The sequence below is a fragment of the Rattus rattus genome, chromosome 4 (genome assembly GCF_011064425.1).
Source record: "Rattus rattus isolate New Zealand chromosome 4, Rrattus_CSIRO_v1, whole genome shotgun sequence".
In the NCBI taxonomy this organism is placed as follows: Eukaryota; Metazoa; Chordata; class Mammalia; order Rodentia; family Muridae; genus Rattus; species Rattus rattus.
Genome location: NC_046157.1, coordinates 93564816 through 93587376, shown reverse-complemented (window position 1 = coordinate 93587376; position 22561 = coordinate 93564816). Strand labels below are relative to the sequence as shown.

At 38.4% G+C, this 22561-nt stretch overlaps 1 protein-coding gene across 4 annotated transcripts in view; it reads left to right on the top strand.

Moving 5' to 3' along the window:
* The window catches only part of Ptchd4 (patched domain containing 4), a 190832-nt gene extending 180130 nt beyond the window's left edge, over nucleotides 1-10702 (top strand). For all 4 annotated transcript variants that reach the window (XM_032900840.1, XM_032900841.1, XM_032900842.1 and 1 more), the window contains one exon: nucleotides 3924-10702. In XM_032900840.1, the coding sequence (XP_032756731.1) occupies nucleotides 3924-5557 (1634 nt within the window). In that variant the 3' untranslated portion in view covers nucleotides 5558-10702. The remainder of the gene's footprint in view (nucleotides 1-3923) is intronic.
* Nucleotides 10703-22561: the final 11859 nt, after the last annotated feature.

Below are 22561 nucleotides of genomic sequence, written 5' to 3'. Positions count from 1 at the left end.
CTTGATTATGTTTCTGCATCTTTATCAATACAGAAATATTAATGGTTTCATCATAGTGTCACTATTTTTTGCATGTATAGTTCCCTACTTAAAACAGGTATTTAGAAGCTATGATGTCCCTCTGAGCATCATGTAGGTCAAAATTGCCTGAGCCAACTTACATATTGAGAAAATTTGTTTATTGTTTGCCTTTACATCATATGTGTTGGGTTATTTAAAAGCCCTAGGTAAAAGCATGTTGGGTTGAATCGCATTAAACAGTATACATTTCTTCTGGAGAGAATTTATACTGGTATAATATACATTACTGTTTAGAATTTATGATAAAAATATTTTTGAAGGTTTATCTATAGCCAAGAATTCAGTCAATGTCATTTGGTAAGAGCTAAATGGCCTGGAGTTATAACTCAGTGGGTAGAATTCCTTTCTAACATTAATAAGGCACTGGGTTTGATTCCCAGCACTCAATAGTGGTTCCTGTGGCAAGTTCTAGCACTATTGAAGTGGTCATAGGAATGGTCATCCTTGGCCATATAGAGAATTGTACTACATGAGACTCTGTCTCAAAAATAAAACATGTTAATGGGTATGTGTATAAAATAATATTTTTCAGAATAAAGGTCACATATAATTCATTTTCCTAACTTTAAAGAATAGAATTACCATGAGAAATTTTTGTTCCATGGCAAAATTGGTTTGTGGCTGAGAAATTAAATAAGAGAATAATGAGTCAGATAAGATTTTAGGGAACAGAAAAGTGTCAGTATAACTGGGACCTTCAGATATGCCTCTGAGACAAAGAGGACTGAGCTGACCTTGAACAGACTAATAAACACAGGAAGCAATGAGAGATGCAGAAAATAGGATGAATAAAGCTGAGAAGAGATTGGTCATGGCCATATTTGAGAAGCCATGAACAATCAGTCATTGCTGGGGCAGCCAATTAATTTGAGCTGCTAAGAAGTGACCAAATTGTGTGAGAGTCAGAAGAATGAGTTTCATAGAAATACCCTATAAAATACCTACACAATACCTATGAATAAGATAAAGTATGTCATGTCCAGAGATCATATTTCCATTCTCTAATACATTTAAAGTGAATACACAAACCTAGCAGAACCATCAGCTTTGTGCCACACACAAAGACTTTTGTACTACATAAAGCAAAACCCTGTCCTACATAGGCCGCCTAATGCTCCATTAAAATGACCATTAGCAAAGGCAAGTCAAATTTAGCCTCAGTGCTCTGTGGCTTTTCCCTCCCTCGTGACTACAAAGAAAACTAATGTCCTCATTTCCAAAGAGAGGTGCTCTAATTAAAGTCTTATTTCAATGACCCTAACCACTATCATAATAGATTATGTTGTCAAGAGAGTAAGAAAGACTTCCTCTTGGTCAATGAGTCTTACAGAAGATATGAATGAACAACCATTGTTGTTTGTCTCATTAAGTGTTTTTCAATAACACAAGTGTTCAGCTTAAAGTTATATGTGTGAAATAATAGAAAACTGCCTCCAAAAATATTTTAAGCCTGCCTTTTATGCATCTGCAGTTTTCATAACTCTTTCTACTTGTTAGGATAACATCTATCCGGACAGGAGACTCAGTAAAGACACCAAAAGCTTGATATTCGAGTTAAGAACTCTGTTGCTTAATTCCCTTTAGTAGTAACCAATAATTAATAACAGTTCCCCAAAGAGAGACAGTGTGCTTTGAAAACTCAAAGATTAACATCATAGCTACTTAAATTTATACACTGCTAATGATCAAATAAATTCATGAAAGATGACTCATTAGCTAGCCATTTTAAAGGTTATCCATACTCAGTCTGCCACAAAGCACAACTGTTTTGGGAAGAGAGACAACTCACATCTAACCAACTCACGCCTGGCTTGAGAGGGTAGCCTATGACTTTTCCTGGTGAACCTATGATGCTATTTAGAATAAAGCACCTTTTGGGTTTCCAATTGGCCCCTTGGGTGATTTCCAGTTACACTCAATTTCCGGGCTCTGTGCCCCCACCAAAAAAGCTACCCTAGTTGGAAAATAAGTCTCAAATAAAAGGAAGAAAGGAAAGGAATGCTTGGGACCAAGTCACAAAGTCTACCACCAATACAAACATGGAGCACTTAGAAAAGACTGTAGCAATTGCAATGTCTTCATTAAAGCACTAAGAGCTGAATTGTATATAGAGCTCATAATTAACTCTAGTATCTAGGTAACGTACAAGGTCCCTTGTCCAGATTTTTGTGAACTAGGTCATTCTGTGTCCTTAAATGTCATTGTTTTCTAATACATTTCTTAGAGAACAACCCAAGCACAGCTTGTATCTGCTTATAGGAAGAGTTCACGTTTGGAATTGCTATGCCTGCAACAGGAAAAAAAAATAATCTATGAAGATTTCCACCCACTCATAAAGTGAACAGTTCATATATTCTAGGTGATGATTGACAGATCAAATTCAAGGAAGTGGAGGAAAAAGGGGAAATTACAAATATAGTCTAATATCTTTGCTTTCTTCTCCTGACGGTAAGGAAGTGATTCTTTCTTAAAAACCTGTCAGTTTCTTGAAAGTAACCAGAGAGCACATGCCAAATTTTCAAGTAATATTTGTTGACTAAACCCTTTGCCTATTTACCCTTATATACAATATACATACATATGCACACACACACACACACACACACACACACACACACAGACATACACACACATATATATGTGTGTGTATATACATGTATATATATATATGGGTACACAGAAATTTGTTAGAAAAAAGAATTCTTCATCCACATACATGCAACAAAGGTTTTTGTTCAGTAACCATGGAAACAAAAGCTTCTAAGGAGCCAAGAGGAAGCATTTGCGATAATCTCTGAGCCTAGAGGTCTTTTATGTGACCTAGGAAAGCATTTTTATTTGCATCCAGTATCTACTAATAAAATTCCTGGGGCTGGAAAGATGGCTCTGCAATTAAGAGATCATAATGCTCTTGAAGAAGACACAAGTTTAATTCCCAACACCCATATGATGTGGTTCACAACCACCTGTTTCAGGGCGTACGATGTCTCTGTTCACCATAAACACACATGCACACACATATATTTTTAATTTACATTCTTAAGAGGGGGCTCAGAAGATGGCTCAGTGAATGAAGTGCCTGATGCTCAAGCAAAAATATCCTCATAACCTATTTAAATTCCGAGTGGGCATAGCAGTGCATCTATGATCTAGCATTGGAAGGTAGAGACGGGATCTCTAGGATAGGCTGGCTAGTGAGATATGCCTCACTGGTGAGCTCTGGGTTCAATTAAGAGATCCTGCCTTGAAAGAATAAGGTTGAAGAACTATCAAATAGGATCCTGACATCATCTTTAAGCTTGCACATGGACGTGTACCTACCCATGCATCCACAAGAAAAAAAACATGACCTAAATAATGAATCATATAAATTGATGATGACATGCTATCACATCTATCTAACAATGGTCAACCATTTAGTATCATCTAGTAATTCTATAAATCAACACACAAATTCATTTAAAAGGACTGTGGATGTGTTAGCCACACATGCATTCCTATTTAAGATGCAGATGACAGCTTCCACTCTTGACTGCTTATGGTTAATTTAGGAAGACTACGCATGCAGAGAGAAAATGTCATATAGATACTGCATTGTGTTTACAACTTTTTAGGTAAATATAATAGACAGTAAATATTTTATTTCACATAGAATATCAGTAAATTCAGTCTTTACTTAAATATGGACAGGGACCAAATATTTCCTCTGAGTTACTAAGAAGAGTATCACACTACGCTGAAGAATAGAATATGTACATTTAGTATCAATAATCTATATGAAATCCACTTGAACCATAGGAGGAAATAAAAGCAACTATTCTTTTTCTTTCTCTTAACATTAGGTCATGGAACTAAAGGAGTATTTGAGCTTCTGTCTGGATGGCGGAGAACCAAAGAGAATTTACCCTTCAAAGACAGGGTAGCAGACGCCTATTCTGATGTGATGGTCACCTACACCATGACCAGTTCCCTGTACTTCATCACGTTTGGTATGGGTGCCAGCCCCTTCACAAACATAGAGGCAGTGAAGATCTTCTGTCAGAATATGTGCGTCTCTATTCTATTGAACTACTTCTACATTTTCTCTTTCTTTGGCTCTTGCCTGGTCTTTGCTGGACAACTTGAGCAAAATCGATACCACAGCATCTTTTGCTGTAAGATCCCTTCTGCAGAATACCTGGACCGCAAGCCTGTGTGGTTCCAGACAGTAATGAGTGATGGGCACCAACAGACATCCCATCATGAGACAAACCCCTACCAGCACCATTTCCTCCAGCACTTCCTCCGAGAACATTACAATGAGTGGATTACCAATATCTATGTGAAGCCATTTGTGGTCATCCTGTATCTCATTTATGCCTCTTTCTCCTTCATGGGGTGCTTGCAGATCAGTGATGGAGCCAGCATTATCAACCTACTAGCCAGTGACTCCCCGAGTGTGTCCTATGCCATGGTTCAGCAAAAATATTTCAGCAACTATAGCCCTGTAATAGGATTCTACGTCTATGAACCCCTGGAGTACTGGAACAGCAGCGTCCAGGAGGATCTGCAGAGGCTCTGTAGTGGATTCACTGCAGTGTCCTGGGTGGAACAGTACTACCAGTTTCTAAAAGCGAGCAACATCAGTGCCAATAACAAAACCGACTTCATCAGTGTCCTACAAAGCTCATTTTTAAAAAAGCCAGAGTTTCAACACTTTCGGAATGATATCATTTTCTCCAGGGCTGGGGATGAAAACAACATCATCGCTTCTCGCTTATATCTGGTGGCCAGGACTAGCAGGGACAAGCAGAAGGAAGTCATAGAAGTTCTGGACAAGTTGAGGCCCCTGTCTCTCTCAAAGAGTATCCGATTCATCGTGTTTAACCCTTCCTTTGTTTTCACAGACCATAATAGTCTGTCAGTCACTGTGCCTGTTCTGATCGCAGGCTTTGGGGTTCTCCTGGTGTTAGTCCTGACTTTCTTCCTAGTGATCCATCCTCTGGGAAATTTCTGGCTAATTCTTAGTGTCACCTCAATTGAGCTGGGCGTCCTGGGCTTAATGACGTTGTGGAATGTCGACATGGATTGCATTTCTATCTTGTGCCTTATCTACACTTTAAATTTTGCCATTGACCACTGTGCACCCCTGCTTTACACGTTTGTACTAGCAACTGAGCACACCAGAACACAATGTATAAAAAGCTCCCTGCAAGAGCATGGGACAGCCATTTTGCAAAACATTACTTCTTTTCTTATTGGGTTGGTCCCCCTCCTCTTTGTGCCTTCAAACCTGACCTTCACACTGTTCAAATGCTTGCTGCTGACCGGGGGTTGCACGCTTCTGCACTGTTTTGTTATCTTACCTGTGTTCCTAACCTTTTTTCCTCCTTCCAAAAAGCACCACAAGAAAAAGAAACGTGCCAAACGAAAGGAGAGAGAGGAAATTGAATGCATAGAAATCCAAGAGAACCCAGATCATGTCACCACAGTCTGAGGGTGGAGACATTTTCTTTTCCAGTGTTGCACAACGATGCAGGGCTAGTAAGGCTCAGACCTCAGCTGCTTGGGCTGGCCAGGGGTAACAAGGCAAGTCAGATCAAGAGTGTATTATTCATGACACATCCAAGGGTCTGCTTTTTTCAGAGAAAGAGATGATAAAATGAGGTGAAGTCCTATACAACCTTGTGCTCCATGACAGATAATTTTCCTGACATTGATCTTAGAGCTTTTCTGAGAAATGGATGGATTGGTGTGTTAAAATGGAAGGCTAAAATATCTAAAGATTCTTAGAAGAAATGGAGAAGGGAGTAAGTGGTCTCCAGATAGGGGGTAAGACAGAGAAAATGTCTAATTTGTCAAGTCACTTCATGTTTGCTTTTTGAACAGGTCAAGCAAAGGAAACTTATGCACATGGGAAGTACATATTTAATCCTGGCTAAACCAAAGGACTGGACCGCCCAATCCACTTTGTGTGTACATATGAGTATACATCTACATGTACTTATATTTGTCTTTAGTGTGCATTGGTGTTTTGGTGAAAGAAAGTGTCCATTTTCAGGTAGGCTGGCCTCTCTCTAAAAGTCAAATCAGCTTTAGCCAAATATATACGCTCATTAGAGAAGATGCAAAATATCTAATTGGCCACTTGAAATCAACTCAACTGTCTAGATAGCAAGATTATTATGAACTGTGTGATAACAAAATAAACAGAAATTTGAATCCATTAAATTCTACATATCATGTTGTTGGTCACTGAGATCCTACCTTTTGAGATGACTTCACAAAAAAAAAAAAAAAACCAAAAGGTATTTGAGTTAATTAGCATGTGAACAAATGTTTAAAATCTAAAATAGTTGAGATAGCTTGTCATTAGCCTTTAACGTTTCTGTGCATTTACATGGAAGGCCAGCATGGCTGCTTTTGGATACCTCACTCACCTGAAAATGAGTACTTTAAGCACATTGTTTTGACGTACATCTGTAAGGATACACAGTGTATGTGAGAGATGAAAAGAAATAATGAGATACCCTATCATAGTTAAGCATTCTTATGTTAGATGGTGAAAATACTCTACTATGTTGCATATAACAGTTAACACAGGAAAAAGAAAATATCTGGGGAACTTAGTGAGTAAAATGGGTCATCTACCATTCACCATCTCAGCATCAAACAGTCCATAGTATAAGAAAAACTTGCAAACTCTATAGATTCTAGTGTGTTCCTTGGAATACGTTTGGAAGCATTAACCCAGACCATGGTCATAATGATGGTGGTCACCATAACCCCTACAGTGTCATTGTGTTGCTTGTTGGAGTACCGTTGTCTTCATTAACTGGAAAGTAAACTCCTATGGCAAGCACAGCTATCTACAGGTGCCATATTAACTGTGTGTCATTGTGCCTGGACTCTTTACATTTAAAAAAACAAGTATTGAGGTAAATGTTTCCATTGAGTTGGTGTTTAAAACTATACCCCCAGGCAGGTACCCAATCTGCTGGGTACTTACAAGGACTAAGGCTGCTATTCATGTTGGAGAACATTGCTAGAAAATTCCTTTTCCATGCCAAATAGAGAACCTAAGGAACAATTTATTTCTGGGTAGAATAAAACAAATGCCTAATGATTACACATCCTGCTAACAAGTTCTTTTTCCTGAGGAACATTTATAATCCCCACCAATTTGGGTTGTATAATTTAAAGGCATTAGCAATACTAATGCTTTAAAGGGCAAAGTACAACTAGAACTTTTAGAAATTTCCATTCCTGTTTCAGTTTTAGGAAATGATGTTGATAGATAACAATGCTCTTCTAAGTGATGCAAATTTTTAGATGGACATCATTTAAATAAAACTTTATTGAAATGGCATTTGTTCTATTCTACCTTAAAGCCACTGTGTTTCAATGTCTCCCCTGATGTGGGTACAATAACTATAGAATTAAGGAGAGACCATAACTTGCCATAACCACATTTGGTGTTTTCACTGTATCTGTAAAGTCATGTGACAGGTAACGCCAGCCTTTCATCTCAAGAACTTCTGTGCTAGGGGGAACAGATGTTTGGACAGTTGGCCTCCAGGCCATGAGCTAATATTTGAAGTTGAAGTTTCTGAGCAGATTTTGCAGTTGGAGAACAGAATTCCTCTTTCAAAGCTACTCATCATTTATGAAGATTGCTACCACTCACACCTGTTTGTAAAGACAGCCACTAAGAAGCTGAGGATTCCATGTCGCTCTGTGTTCGGTGAAACTCCATCACTTCACCTATTTTTGATTTAAAGATAACTTACTTGAGATTTACAGTTACCCTAAACCATTTCAGATCCAAAACAATAAACAACAACAACAACAAGATTGACAAGCTAACTGGCAAGCTTGCAAGTCGCCAAATACATGACAGTACCACTGCATATTCTGCCAAAGCACTGATTTCGATGTCGCCCAAAGCACTTGGATGGGGAAAGACTTGTTTATGTATTAGGTATTGTCGTCAAGGATCAGACTTGTAGGACAAACAGGAATTTCTCATTGTCCAACTGTTTAGAGAGGTGCATTTTAGAAGGGATGCTATCTTCTCCAGAACACGTGATTCTCTCTAAGGATGTGTAGCAATAATTAACTGAAATGAAATTTCGTGTTCTGGAAGAGTTAATGGAATGCCCAAAATGCCTTGTCTTGGTCTTAGGAAGTAATATAAGCCCAAACGGATCTCCCCAAGCATCACGGAAACCTCCCAACCTCACTTTGAAGTAGACATCTCCAAGATTTCCTTCACTGAGTACCAATACTAAAATATGAGATCATGATTTGCAGGAAACCCTCCAAGCTCAGCCTTTTCTGTTTGTTTGTGTGTTCCTCTTTCTAGTATGTCAGGTTTTTACTTGCTTTGTCCATTGGGAAGTAGTGATGGCATTCAAGTAGGACTTTACTATCAAAGAGAGGGCCATTCGAACCCTAGAAGAAATCAGTGGGGGAATCTTTTAGAATTGCGGAGAATTTTATTTACTTATTGTAATGTATTTTCCCTTGAAATGGGAGATTTTTAAAAACTTGTGAACCCCAGACCGTTTCTTGTTTAAACTGGACTGTGTCCCCCATCAGAATGTGAAACATTCTTTATGTTTTATGTTCCATCCTCCTCAATGAGGAACTCACTTAAATTACCAGCCAAGATTTGTCTAAAAGTTCCATGGGCTAACCTACATCATGTGGAAGTCTGTTGAAAGAATAGAGATTTACATGTTTTCCGATGGGACCTTGCAATGACTGTGAACCTCTTTGAAGGCTGTGCACGAGAACCCTATGACAGAGCTATTCTGAACTAAGTTTGTATCACATGAAAGTCTTTCTTCCAATTGATTTCTATCCATTTCCACAGGAAAAATAATTTATGTTTCATCTTGTATGGTGAAAGGAAGAAGTGTGATCCATGTAGCTCCTACGATGCTATAATAGCCATTCTGGTATGTCGAACTTGAGTGTAAGAGCTATGTTCTCCACTCTGTAATTATCCATTTGCACTTTACCATAACGAGCTAATCCTTCTAGACTTGTGACTCTAGCTGGGGATTAACTATTGCCATTCAGAATTGTGCGTATTTTTATATGTTGACTGTAAATATTGTCATTACAGTCAAATATTTTTATAATCAAATATTTATAAATGCATGGCACAGTGCACGCATGATTACTAGTATGTAGATTATTAAAGACACTATTTTCAGGGTTATTACACTTTTTATTAAAATTCTCATATCCTCTATCATGAATGCCTCATGGGGTTTTAGTTGCAAAGGCCTAAAGTCCATAAAAAACTTCATGCTAAGGGAAGCAATCAAAAAATTGCTTTCTCACAGTGTCAACAACAGCCATCTACTCTAAGATGACTATTGGGAAAGCGCAGGGGCTAAGCCAGGTCTCTGGGTAAAGCACCAGGCAGAATCAGCATTAGGCAGTAATTAAATATGTCCTGGGTTTGCTAAGACAAGCCACAAGTTGCAGTACCTTAAAAATGGACCTGTGATGTTGTCTCCTGAGACTAGAGAATCCTATGATTTACTCCCACTTCCCAGAGAAGAGTCTGTGTTCAACCAGTTTCATTGCTCTTTACACAGCCCTCTGTTAATTATTTCAAAGGTGATCCAGAAAGCTTTCATTTCTTTCAAAGGAATTTCAAGATCACTTTCATTCAGCAACAAATTCTTTCTTTTTTGGTTACAAAAAAAGCCAAAATAATAAACAGTTATGACAACGTTCCTTGGCATCAAGTCAAAACATCTATGGCTGAATTAGTATGCCCTTGTAGTCTCCTCATCTTAAATTTAAATACTAAATTCTGAATCATCTCTGTGGCACAGGTCCTTATGCCAACCTTTTTCCACACTGCACAAAAAATAATTACTTTTTTTTTACAGCTTTCTGTTTAATATGACTGCAGGGATAGTGACCAAAACAAGCTGCAAGGCCTCTTTCCAGGACATTCAGCACACAAGTGTTGCACATATGTGTAGCCCTACTTCCATTTCTCTTCCAGATGACCCATGTTCATCAGATGTTCGTCGGTGTGGTAGATAGGAGGGCAGGGGGGACTGCTCTGTGCTCCAAATGTTTGGGGATTTTGTTAGATGACATTTGAATGAGATTGGAAGATACTGAAAGACATAAAGCTACGTCTAAGAAATCAAGATATCAGGGTATGGGCGTGGTAGGAAGACAGACATCATTAAAGTCCTTACACACTAGACTTTATAAGTTAGAAAATAGCACAGAGAGTCAATTGGTGCCTCAAAACCAGAGGTAGCAAATGTACCTACACGTAAATATATCTAACCCACTTGATCGTGTTCTTGTTTGTAAGACTCAGACTCTGGGCCTGCTTCTGGATTTCTAAGCATGACCAGATCCATTCTGTGAGTGAAAGCAAGAACCTGAAGGACTCTGAAAAGATACTTCAAATAAACATCCAGGAAAATATTTTTTTTCAGGATACTGTAATACACTTGATAATTTTGAACATATTTATGTACTTAATGAGGGCCTATGTCTGTTGCTGATGGAGAAGTCATTTGTTCTTCTTGTAAAGAGGGAAACAATTCAAAGAGAAAAATACATGCAACCAGTATTTGCAGTGTGCATAGCTATTTATGGACCATATCTTAGCTCTTCTACGTCCTTAAAGGGGCTGTCAAGATAAAACGAGCTTAGGCTACACTGGGAACCTCTGTTAGCAAGGCATTTTTTTTTCCAGAGCTGGGGACCGAACCCAGGGCCTTGCGCTTGCTAGGCAAATGCTCTACCACTGAGCTAAACCCCCAACCTCCATCAGCGAAGCATTTTTAATATGATAAAGTATTTATAAGTGAGATCATTGACAAGTTGGCACTTTTATAAACTGTAGGACCCCAGCTCTCTCACTCAAATGAACTTTCCCAGAGAAAGCTCCCACAGGTCACAGCAATTATAAAATCCTAAAAATCAAAGGAAACCTTGATGACGTGGGAATAAGAACGATTCACAGGCTCTCGGTGATTCTTGCTCCGTTTCTTGAGCTTAGACATTCATAATTGTGTTCCAGTTTGTTGTGTGGCTCCTGGCGTGCCTGATACAGTTTTCCTTCCCCCTTTGTTTTTTCAGTTACAAAAGCCACTACATTCTCCCCAGGGCTCTTTCAAACCAGTGGAGAAGTAAGAGTTTTAATGTTTTGGGAAGATTTCCTTGAAGAGTTTCCTGGAAAGTATTAGGAGTGACCACCATGAATAAAAGATAAGTGGGGCTTATTATAACCGTGTCCCTTTCCAGGCCTGAATAGATTTAGCTTGGATTCTTGGAAGAGATTGTTGATGGCACACTGTGGGAAGCATTCCATTAGCTAAGTGTAAGAAAGGAGTAGAATCTCCCACTGAACATTGAAATTGCTTTCATCACCCAAGTCAGAGGATTGCGGGGTCTTTATTGGTGGCCATACTGAGAGACCTTGAAAAGGAAACAAACGGGTTGCTGTGGTTTTACAAGTCCTGGTACAATCTGCAGCATTTGTGTCTAAATGAATCGGGATATCCCAGCATCTTTCCTCCTCTGGCATAAAAGTGCGAATGACTGCAAACAGTCCCGCTCCCGCTCACCAGTGTGAGCATCCCAAAGTGTCTGCAGAGCTTATGCGGCAAGCTTCTCCTGTGTTCCCATTAATTATGCATATCCTTCCAGCAATAGACTTCCTTGCTCTTAAGGAGAAAGTCTGTCACCGTTTGAAAAGGACAGAGCTCTTGCTCAGCTACCTCACAGGGATATTTAAAGATAAAATGCCATACAGCCTTTGACTAAACGGTGACACGCTATTATTTTATTGACCGTTTACTTAGTAAATTCATACCCAGATAGTTGGAAGATGAACACCGTGTGCAGTTTTACCCGCGTGTGCTGTTTTCTATAGATATTCACTAGTGCAGCGTCCCTTGGGAAAGTTGTTCAGTTATCTCTTCGTGGGCATCCCAGAGCATGAAAAGTTGATGGAGAAAGAGTATTGGTTCAGAAACACTGTTGCCTAGGATTAACTTAGAGACAGTGGCTCATCAGCAAGATGTGTCCTTGAATAGTCTTCAACTAGCTTCAATGAAAGGCCCATGTGCCCTTCTTTTCAGAGGATGGGAAAACATCGATATGTGTCTTTATCTTATGTTAGGCAAATATGAAACAATAAAGATACTAGAATTACATCCTAAGTTTTCGACCCATTGGCAAACTACTGTTTTCCCCTCCACTAGGATTCTGAACCACTGACTACTTCAAATCAGTGAGGGGAAAACTGCTAGAAAGGATAGCTGGCCCCTCACAAGTCAATAAACCATGGGTGTGACTGTAGAAACTGAGAGATTTATTTCTTTTCCTTTCCCAAAAGAAATGCCACAGGTTCCCAATCCTGTAGAGATACTATCTCTACAGAAAAAATGAAGAAGAAAGATAACACGTATGAAATTGTAAAGGTCTGGCATCCTAACAAAACAAATCCCATGGCGAAACACCATTGCCAGTTGCCTTTGCCGTAGAATGGCTTTTTAATATAATATTCCTTTTACATTTAGGTTCTTTGCATTCTTTTAGTGAAAATAACCTTATGTATCACCCCCTGAGTTCCATTAAAGGATTAAAGACCCCTGTTCCAGAATTCTGCACATAGAGCTCTAACCCTAAAAGTACCTTCTGGACAGAAACTTAAAGGAAAAAAATGTACCAAAAAAGTGTGACTTAGTTATATTTCAGTGTCAAAATGTCTTCTCCCAAATTACAGACTGCCCAAATACGCACCTTAGGTCTTACTAAGCATCAAATATTCCAACAGATATTACTAAAACAGCTTGAAAAGTCATTTCGATGTTTTTCGTTTTCTAAAATTTGGTTCATGGTCAAATTTATATGTGTTTCCGTTCTCAGTAAGCAAAATAGGACAATTTGAAACTGAGGTTTTTGTAACTATCAAGGAAATAAACAAGTGTGGTTCTCCATACTGAATGGTTCTCGCACCTCCATGGGTAGGAATTGGGCGGCAAACATTTATTTTATTATTTTTTTCAGGTCTTAGCTGTACATCTATATAATTACTTGAGTGGGATTTCTCAGGGTCATATGACATAACAAACCTACACCTGAGGCATACAGATAAAAGTCTTAAGAAAAATAATAATTGAGGATTCCTTTGACTGCAGGACTGCTAGACAAACATTTATGAAGTTATTATTTTCACCTTGGACGTCAGCAACAGATAACTGCCCCCCTTGCACGTAGCAAGAGCACTTGGCAATATTTTAAAAGTCATAGCATATCCAAGATACTAACACCATGAAATTCCTCCTCTTAATTGCTCCTCCGGATTTTTTTTAATCATTCCAAATGCTATTAAAGTCAAGTCATTCCTAGACTGACTGCATTGCCCTTGAGCTCTCATTGCAGATACTAAATGACATAACACCCAACTTATTCATCTAACCTCAGGGAGTCCGTTCAACTTCCTGTCTTTTAGAGGAAGGTTCTCTCATAGGCAAGTGTTAAATTTCCCAAACAACTCCTCTTGACTTCACAGTGTGATATACCATAACCTAGATGCTTATATAGAAATACATATGTATGTATAGAAATACATATGTGTGTGCTTTTAGTTTGTCATTTTGATTTGATTTGGTTGGGTTTTGTTGAGGCAGGGTTTCGTTGTGTAGCCCTGACTGGCCTTGAACTCACAGAGATTCCCTGCCTCTGTCTAGAGAGTTCTGGGATTAGCAGACCTAGCCAGGATTTTTATCCTTCCTGGAGATCTGTGTTTGTTATTTTTAATGGCTTGGTTACATAATCTGAGATAGGGTCTTTCTATTTGGCTCCAGGTGACCTGGAGTATCCCCAGATGATCAGTGTGTGTCCCAGCCTGTGAACCTGTAACTCATAATGACCCTGCCTCCACCTTTCCCTCCTTCCCAAATTCTTGGATTATAGGTGTGCACCATAAATCTTGTTTTCTGTTTTTATCATTGTTTAACTTTTAAGGATATTATTTATTAAAAAAGAACGCTATGGTATGCATCAGCTAGCCCTACACCGTTAAGAAAACTCACCATTCCAAAGCAAATTAGTATGTCTCGGCCGTGTTACGAGACATTTTTTATGAAATCCAAAGTCCATAAGCAGCTCTACAATATGGAAATTAGGAATCTATTACCAAAATAGCACCAGTCGTTGTACTAATTTCGAATCTGAAGGAATGTGTAAGCTGGCTGAAGTAAATTCTGCCCAAAATTTAGTGCATTATCTGGGCCAATTCTCTCTGAAGTTTATTGCATTGCAGTAAATCCCTACAGCAACAGAAAGTCTAAAACTGCTTGGATTCATCACTTTTCTCACCATCTGAGAATACAACAATAAATCAGAGAATTGTCCCGAGGCAGCGAGCCGGCTTAGAAAAGAAAGTCCACCACGCCTCACAGGATTCGGCTCCACATCTGTGTGAAATTACAGGCTGTGGGAAATCACGCCTAAGTCAGTCAAACCAAGATTTTGAATTTTTGAGTTTCCAAGTCTGTTGGGTTCTGGAGAGTCATGTGGCCGTGGCATTATGAAGAATATGTAACTAACCCTCATCCACACGATTTAAGTGCACCAATCACAAAGTTAGAGCACACATCAAAGGCTATTCTCGGTACTGAGCCTCTTTGTCTTTGATAACAGCATTTTCAAAATTAGAGCCGTGTCCCTGGGAAGGTCTTATTTTGGACAATTTCTAACATTTAAAAAGAAAAAAAAAAGGAGGCTTTTGTTTCTTTGATGAAAATGATTTAATTTATTCATTAGCTGTTTTCCCACCAGTACTTAATATTTGAATTGCTAATTTACTTTTTCTTTTCTTTTGGGGTAAAATTATTTTTTCTCATAACAACTAAAATGTATTTCCTTTTGGGTAAGAATAAGTATGTCTGGCAAGAGGTGAAGTCAAATTTTAGCAAAATATAAGATGGATGGATATGGGAGCATGCTTGCAAGCACATGATTTAGAGAAATTCTGCTCAATGTTTCTTTGTGTGCATTAAGCAGAAATTCCCCACGTTTTAGTCTTAGAAGCTGTAACACACAGGACATTCCTCTTAGAGATCATTCAATCAATATATATATATATATATATATATATATATATATATATATATATATATATATATATATATATATCACAACATTTTTAAAAGAAAAGAACCCTGTAGCTTCTCACTTGTGACCTAATGCAAAAAGTGAATTATTTTTAGCAAACTCAACCTCTCAAGTGATATACTTAGAATATATTTTTATTTCTTCTTTTCTGGATGATTCTGTCCTATAGCCAATTATACAGGAATAAGGCTTCAAATAAAGGACCCAGTTTTATGTTTATTCAATTTTCACTTCTGGTAAGTTGAAATGTAGCCTCCTAGAGCTTTACAGTGAGGTAGTTAAATATAATTCTTAAAACTCTGTACGAAAATTTTTTTTAAAAATCTGGAAAAAAGATTTGGCTTGGTTTCTGCTTATTCACTTACTTCGTAATTTTTTAGAAACAAAAGGATTGTAAACGATTAGAAAAAAACTTAACATCTATAAATCTCTAAGAGAATTCAAGTTCCTATTCACTCCACATGGCTAGGATCTCATTCATTTACTCTCCTTGTGACTTCTACCTTATCCATTTACTCAATAAATATTAGGGGTACCTAACATCTGAAGAGGAAAAAGCTCAGAAAAATACCAAATTAGATCTCCCAACTAGGTGAGTAGAAGAAATCTCTTTCCATGATATTTAAGGAAGCTGAGAATGGAGTTATAAACATCTATACTGAGTATGAGGCTAACATGTAGAGCCAGAAAAGGGAGAACAGGTGAGGATCAGAAACATATGGTTCCATAGCACCACCCCTCAGGGTGGGGGCAGGTGCAATGGAAAACAGGAATCTATTGAGGATGCTGTATGTGGTCATCAGGATTTAAAAAGACTGTTTGAAGGAGACACTCCTAGGCTTGAAGTCAAGCCCTCACATAATTTAAACACAACAATCATCACTTCTATATGTCTGTATCTTTTTATTCCCTGTTAAAGTCCAGAACTCAAAACCACAGCAACAGCCCATAAGTTCACATTTCTGTCACTAAGGATAGAGTGGTGGCAAGAGCCAGTTAATGCAGCAGGTTTGAGGTCCCAGAAGCTCTCTGGTCACATCATATGTATCAGAAGGTCCTCAAAGTGCAGCCCAGAGAGATGTAACTGGATAAACTAGATCCCAAATCCTCCAGGAAAAGCAACTCGATCATTACATACAAATTAGTCATCTAACAGAGTAGGGCTAATGATCCTGACTCAACAGAGAGTTTCAAGGAGTCCACCGTAACCAGCACTGTGTTTCTATGATATGATGATTCATCTTTTCAACAGGAACATATGTAACAGTTGTCTGTACAAAGAAATCAAATGACAATGCCATGAGAAACTATAGCACAATCTACCCCACCACATGAACACCCTCTTCTCAATGTAAAATTTAAGACCATGCATTGGCTTACGTGCTTCAAATCACATTTATAATTCTGACTGCATTCATTTATTTTGCATGTAGAGCACTACGTCATTTAGAGGACAATGTTTGGGAGTATTTTTTCCTATAGTCATGAGTGTCCTAGGACTTGAGTTCAAGTCATCAAGCTTGGTCACAAACTGTTATCTACTGAGCCATTGCGCCAACCCTCAACCATTTCTTAAAATCACTTGCATGTGATTGACTTTTACATTGTTTTGAAAATCATGGTGAAATGTAATATATGTACATAATTTCAAAGGGTAGAAATAACTCATTTGAATATTAATAACTTCTTTTTTATAGTTGGAGAACATTCGTCATAATAATTGGTATTCTGAGTAAAATAGCAACCCAAATTATTTCTTGTTGCCATAATAAAGGAAGCTATGAGGAGGACGTTTTAACCTTTATATCGGAAATGAGCCTTTGCCAGTGATGTTAGAGTTATAGCTATGGCTGCAGCTGGCATGGGAAGGCTATCTTTCAGAATGTTTTTTAAAAAAAGGCCCTTAGTTTGTATAACTGGGATCGACACAAAGGCCTCCAACCAAATAGTCTGAGGAAATGGAAGTCAGCCAATACACTGCAAGGGGTGATTTGAATAACGTCTGAATTAACACAGCTGATGACTTTCAAAGTCAGGTGGCAATCACCATGTCCTAGAGAAATGTTCCAAAGTCCTTCGTGCCCTGACTGGATATCAAACCAATGAAGTCAGTAGCTATGGTGGACCTTCGGTCTTTTCTGTAAGTATCCTAGCAAGTCCAATATTCAGCTGAATTCCAAAACTAGTGGCTTAGACCACAGATCAAAGACATCAATTCAATGAACATTCAGGAAGTAACACTAAGCAAAGAAATCTTTTTAAAGTTACACACCAAGAATCACGATACAGATCTATCATCCCAGCCTTTAGGATACTGAGGCAGGATGATCGCAAATTTCTCAAAACCATTCTTTGTGACATAGCCAGACCCTGTTACAAAATGAAAATGCAGAATAATGGGTAGTATTCATTGTTTCAGTACAAACCAAAAATGTAAATTCCAAAGGACATGCTCAAAGGTAAAGAGATGATTTCTAGTAGAGGCAAATCCAGCAGCAGTTCATCGTCCTTACCTTAAAACAGGGAAGCTTCCTCTGGGCAAGCCACGAGACAGAAAGCCAACAAAGTCATGGGAGCCAAAGGCAGACTGTGTTCCTGGATCTGTGAACACAGTTTTTCTTCAGGGTTTACTAGCAGAAGAATTAAAAGTTTGGTATGAGAACCTATGAGCATGGTGCCGAAGAAGTTAGATTTCCTTTTGCGGACTCACTTGAGCAGCGTTTGTCCCATCAACCTGGGGAAGAGATTCATTTCTGAGAGCTGTTATTACCTCTGAGAATGGTACTAAGAAATCTGTTACAAATGTGCCAAGAAGGTCTTCTATTATGAATGAAAAAAAATACTTTACTTTGAACTAAGGCCTATAGTATGAAAGATGATAATTTTTTGAAAAGTTTGGTACAAAGGGTTTAGTTAGAAAGTGAAAGATACCAGGTAAAGCACAGGACTTGACTTAAACCTGATATCAATTAGCAATGGATACTCTCAACAAAATAGATATGCAATGCTGTTTGTCACTTATGTGAAATTCATAGTTAACAATATGCCATATTTCAATTTGTTGAATCTGACAACTCTAAGGCTCTGAGTGTGTGTCAGATGGGTGATAGGACCAGAAAGAATGGAGAAGAAAAAGTATTATTAAGCTAACAAAATGTTGTTTTTCATGTAGGATGGAGGAAATTGAGCACATAGAAGCTTTAATGTAAAGTACAAGACACTCTTGTGTTGTTTTTCAATGAACACATACAAAAAAGCCATTTATACAAAGGAGCCATCTCTCAATTCAGTACAGCTGACAGCCAATATTAACCATCCCAGACTCCAAACATACACTCCAGGCTTCCGAACAAAATTCAATCTTTACCTGGATATGGAACTCTTAGTATCAAATAAAACGCACAAAAATATAGTAATAGACCTAAGGAGGAATGCTAAGTAAACGAACCCCAGAGCACTGAAAATCTTTCTGCCCCAGCTTCATCAAAAATTGACATCAAAAGCCTGAGTGTACTCAATGGTGGCAAAAGGTGGTCCCTCTGAAGTGTTGTAGCAGCAGAAAATATTCCATTTCTCAAATAGATCGACCACAGAGCATCTTCACAGACCAGTGCCCATGTATTCAGGAAACAGTGTGCCATGCTTTACTAGAAAAGCTTGTCTGTGTCACTAGAGTAATGATAACTATACATTAGAAAGTCAAAGGACGAGGTATCCACAGGTCAGTGTGAAAATTGGCTATTTCCAAAATAACATCACTGCTTTCTAGATCTCACCCACACAGAGGAATGGGGAAATATGTCATCAGCTTGAGTAATCGTAATGGGAGCCTAGGCTTCATCAAAGATAACTCCAATCTGACTTCCCCTTTCTTCCAGTACAAGTTCAGAATGAAGAAAGTAAATAAATAGAAACCAAGTTGGGCCAGACCAAGAAAGTCTGAACAAAATTTACCAAGTGGCCAAAGATATAAATGGATATTTTCATATTTCTGAAAAGCATTGTACTGGTATAACATATTTGGGAAGTCTTTGTCTCAACACAAATCAGTTTTTCCTTTGAGTACTCTAACAAAGAGAAGAAATGAGTTGCCTACAAGCGAGACGTGTGTGTGTTGAAGTTGCTTGTGACCAGTACATAAACATTTTAAATCTTCTAATAAAAGCAACACTTGGAAATTTTAGTTCTCAGATCTCCAAGGGTCAAAATGCACATACCAAAAACAATAAAGAATTGTTACGGAGCATATCAATGATCTCCTGCAAATGTTTTAATAATTCATTATGACTAAATCTGTGAACACATTTTTAATCACCACTGTTTATCTGTAATGTAATTACCCACTTGGATATTCCTAAAGCAAATGGGTTGGATCAACTAGTATGTTCTTACCCCTGTCATTTGTCTGCCTAGGTGTATTTATAACCTGTGCTTCATGAATAGCTCCTGACCTATGTGGTAAATAACAATATTCCGAGAATTTGAAAATATGAGTTTAGGAAAAAAGATCAGAAGCTAAGGGAAACATTGTGTGGTTGTGTAGAAATACTAATAAAAGAAGGAATGGTCCAGAAGTGATGCCTCCATTTCCTTCGGGTTAGGGTGACAAAGTCTGAAAACACATGGCTGTAATATCTAAATTAAGATAAGCAATGACATAAATCATGAAATAATATCAGAAGAGTATGTCTTGTCTACTGATTTCCAAGTTTATGTATATTTTCCTGTCTAAAGTGATCGAAATTCCTCAATTATTTTTAACTGAGTTGTTCTTTACTTCTCTTAATAGACACATTTATGCTTCTATTTCATATGACTATGCTAAGCTTGTACTCAGTCTTGGGGGAATGGAGAATTACTCTAGGGTATTTCCTCTACCATTAAGTTGTCTGTGATCATTTGGGAGATGCTCACAGAGGAACCGGTCGCATGATAAAACATGACTACATTTCCACTTGGTAAAGGAAGTGCACTTCAGGTGCCTTGAAAAGGGTGTTGGATCCACTCAGCACTCTGCAGGCTTTAACTCCAAGTGAAGAACTAATGGTTAAGGGGAGACACCACTCAAATCTGCCTCCCACCTTCTTACTTCCTGTCTCTCTTCTTTTTAGATTATCCTAAATGTCCGATATACACCCCTTTGAGGGGCTCTGCTTCCAGAGTGCAGAAAGTACTAGTGTGGTGAACCGCACAATAAATTTGGACATCCCCTTGCCTGTGCATTCCTTCCTAGTAACATTAGCTTATAGTCAAGCATCCCTTAAATATTTATCAGTAGCTTAAATATTAACAAAAGCCATTGTCTCCTTTGGCAGCACGGGGATTGTATTCGCACCCTAGCTTGTCAATGGGGGAAAAGGAATATATTTGAAGCAGGCAAACATTAGCTTGCATCCACAACAGCAAATGTAAGTGACTGTTCTCCTCCTGTACAAGAGGGAAAAGAAACTACCCTAAGCCATTTTCCTCTGGAATTTTTGAAATATGAACACAAGCACATGAAACCAGCCTGGCATATGGATGAAGAAAATACACCATCCCATGCTTGGGGTAATCCCTTCCTCCCTCTGAATGAATAATTTATTGGTATTGTACCTGCTGTTTCCAAGTGCACATTAATGATTTATTTCTTGGTCTTAAAAACAGATGCTCATAACTAAAGCACAGGTTCTAGAAGATCGTTAAGGAGTCTTCTGATGGTGGGAAGAATTAAAGTGAAAGTAGGTGATTTAGATCCTCAGCTGGAAGAATGAATAGATGTTTCCTGTAGAAATTGTACCAGTTTTGTTTTTTGTTCTCAAAGAGAAATTTCTCTTCTTGCAAGTGTTCTGTCATGTCAAGCCTGTTTTGTTCCCCTTACCCTTAGCAAATTTATTGTTAAATTCAAGAAGAATTCTGACTGAGACAGTGAGGAAAGCAGTTGTTCATTCAGGTTCTTAGAGCTTTTTCAGTCCTGTGTCTTAGTTATGAGGGTCTTCCCAAAACAACAGGTGTATGCGTTGATGAAGCAGCATTGACTTATTGTTTCCAAGTGCATTATTAATCATACATGGTTTGCAGCATCTGGGAAGCCCCACGAACAAGTGATTACAGGTAACAGTGTCTTGGAATATGTGATAACGTTCATTTCTACTGTTTTTGCTTCCACCTGGCTGTCCGCTGAAATTGCTATTTACCTTTTAACATGCTTGAATTTTGAAGCTGAGGTGATCTGAGTTGTCTCTCATACATACTGTGTGTCCTTCCTACATAAGGAAACTGGCTTGGGGAGAACAGTGAATATGACAGACTACAATCATTTTCTTCTTGCATCTGCCTCTGCTTCTAAAACTGGGGGGGTGCCTGCTAGCCAACCGAGTGTGTTTCTACCTGAGAACCTTTCCCCTCCTATACACATGGAGCTTGTATTCTGGGCTCTCCTTTTCTGTATCTGTTAGTCAACAGCTTCAAGGAAACATACAGGAGACACGGTGGGCAATGCTTGATTAAATATATCCGGAAATGAGCTAACCCTGAAACCTTTTCACTTATCAGCAAAACCGACTGAAAGGCTTTGACAAATGTTTTTATGGATTTGGGTCTGAGACATGAGTCTGTCATCTCATTAAATGTGCTGTCCTCATCCTCCAAGGTACCAATAGCAAATGCACATAATTGCAGGTTGCTCAAAAAGACCATTAGAAATGAAATAAACTTTAGTGGCTTGTAAAGAATGCTTAATGGCATATACTACTGTGTTTGAAACCTGTGTGTTCAGTCTGGAGTCATTGTCGTTGTGTTATTTGCTTCACAGCTTTGTCATTGCTGCCTCCCAGAAGGAAGTACGGAACTGTTAACCCATTCAGCACATTTAACTCTAGGAAACACTATGTGTTAAGGTGGTATGTAACAAAGCCAGCGTTGCCAGGCAATACAGAAAAACACTGGAATGCAATAAAGAAATGTAGATATTACAGATGACTCCTTGACGCTACCTGGATCCTCATTTATTAATGGGATACACAAGCTATTCTTGCATCTTGCCACAGTCAGACACTATGACGTCAACTCCATTCATGGCAGAAGTTTTAAGAGGCAAGGTATTTTTAAATGATGTGGTGATGTTCTAGGCGGCATTAAAGCTCTATATAGCGGATGTCTATATTCTTACTAGTCTAGAAAGAAAAGCAAAATTAAATAAAATGTCCTCTTTTTCTTCCGGTTCAAGATTATTTTCATAGACAGTACAGCACACCAGCACACAGCACCCCTCTGGTACAAAAATGTTGGGAGAAAAGTAACTGGTGTCCTTCTGGAATCTTCTAAAGCAACAGTGACAAAA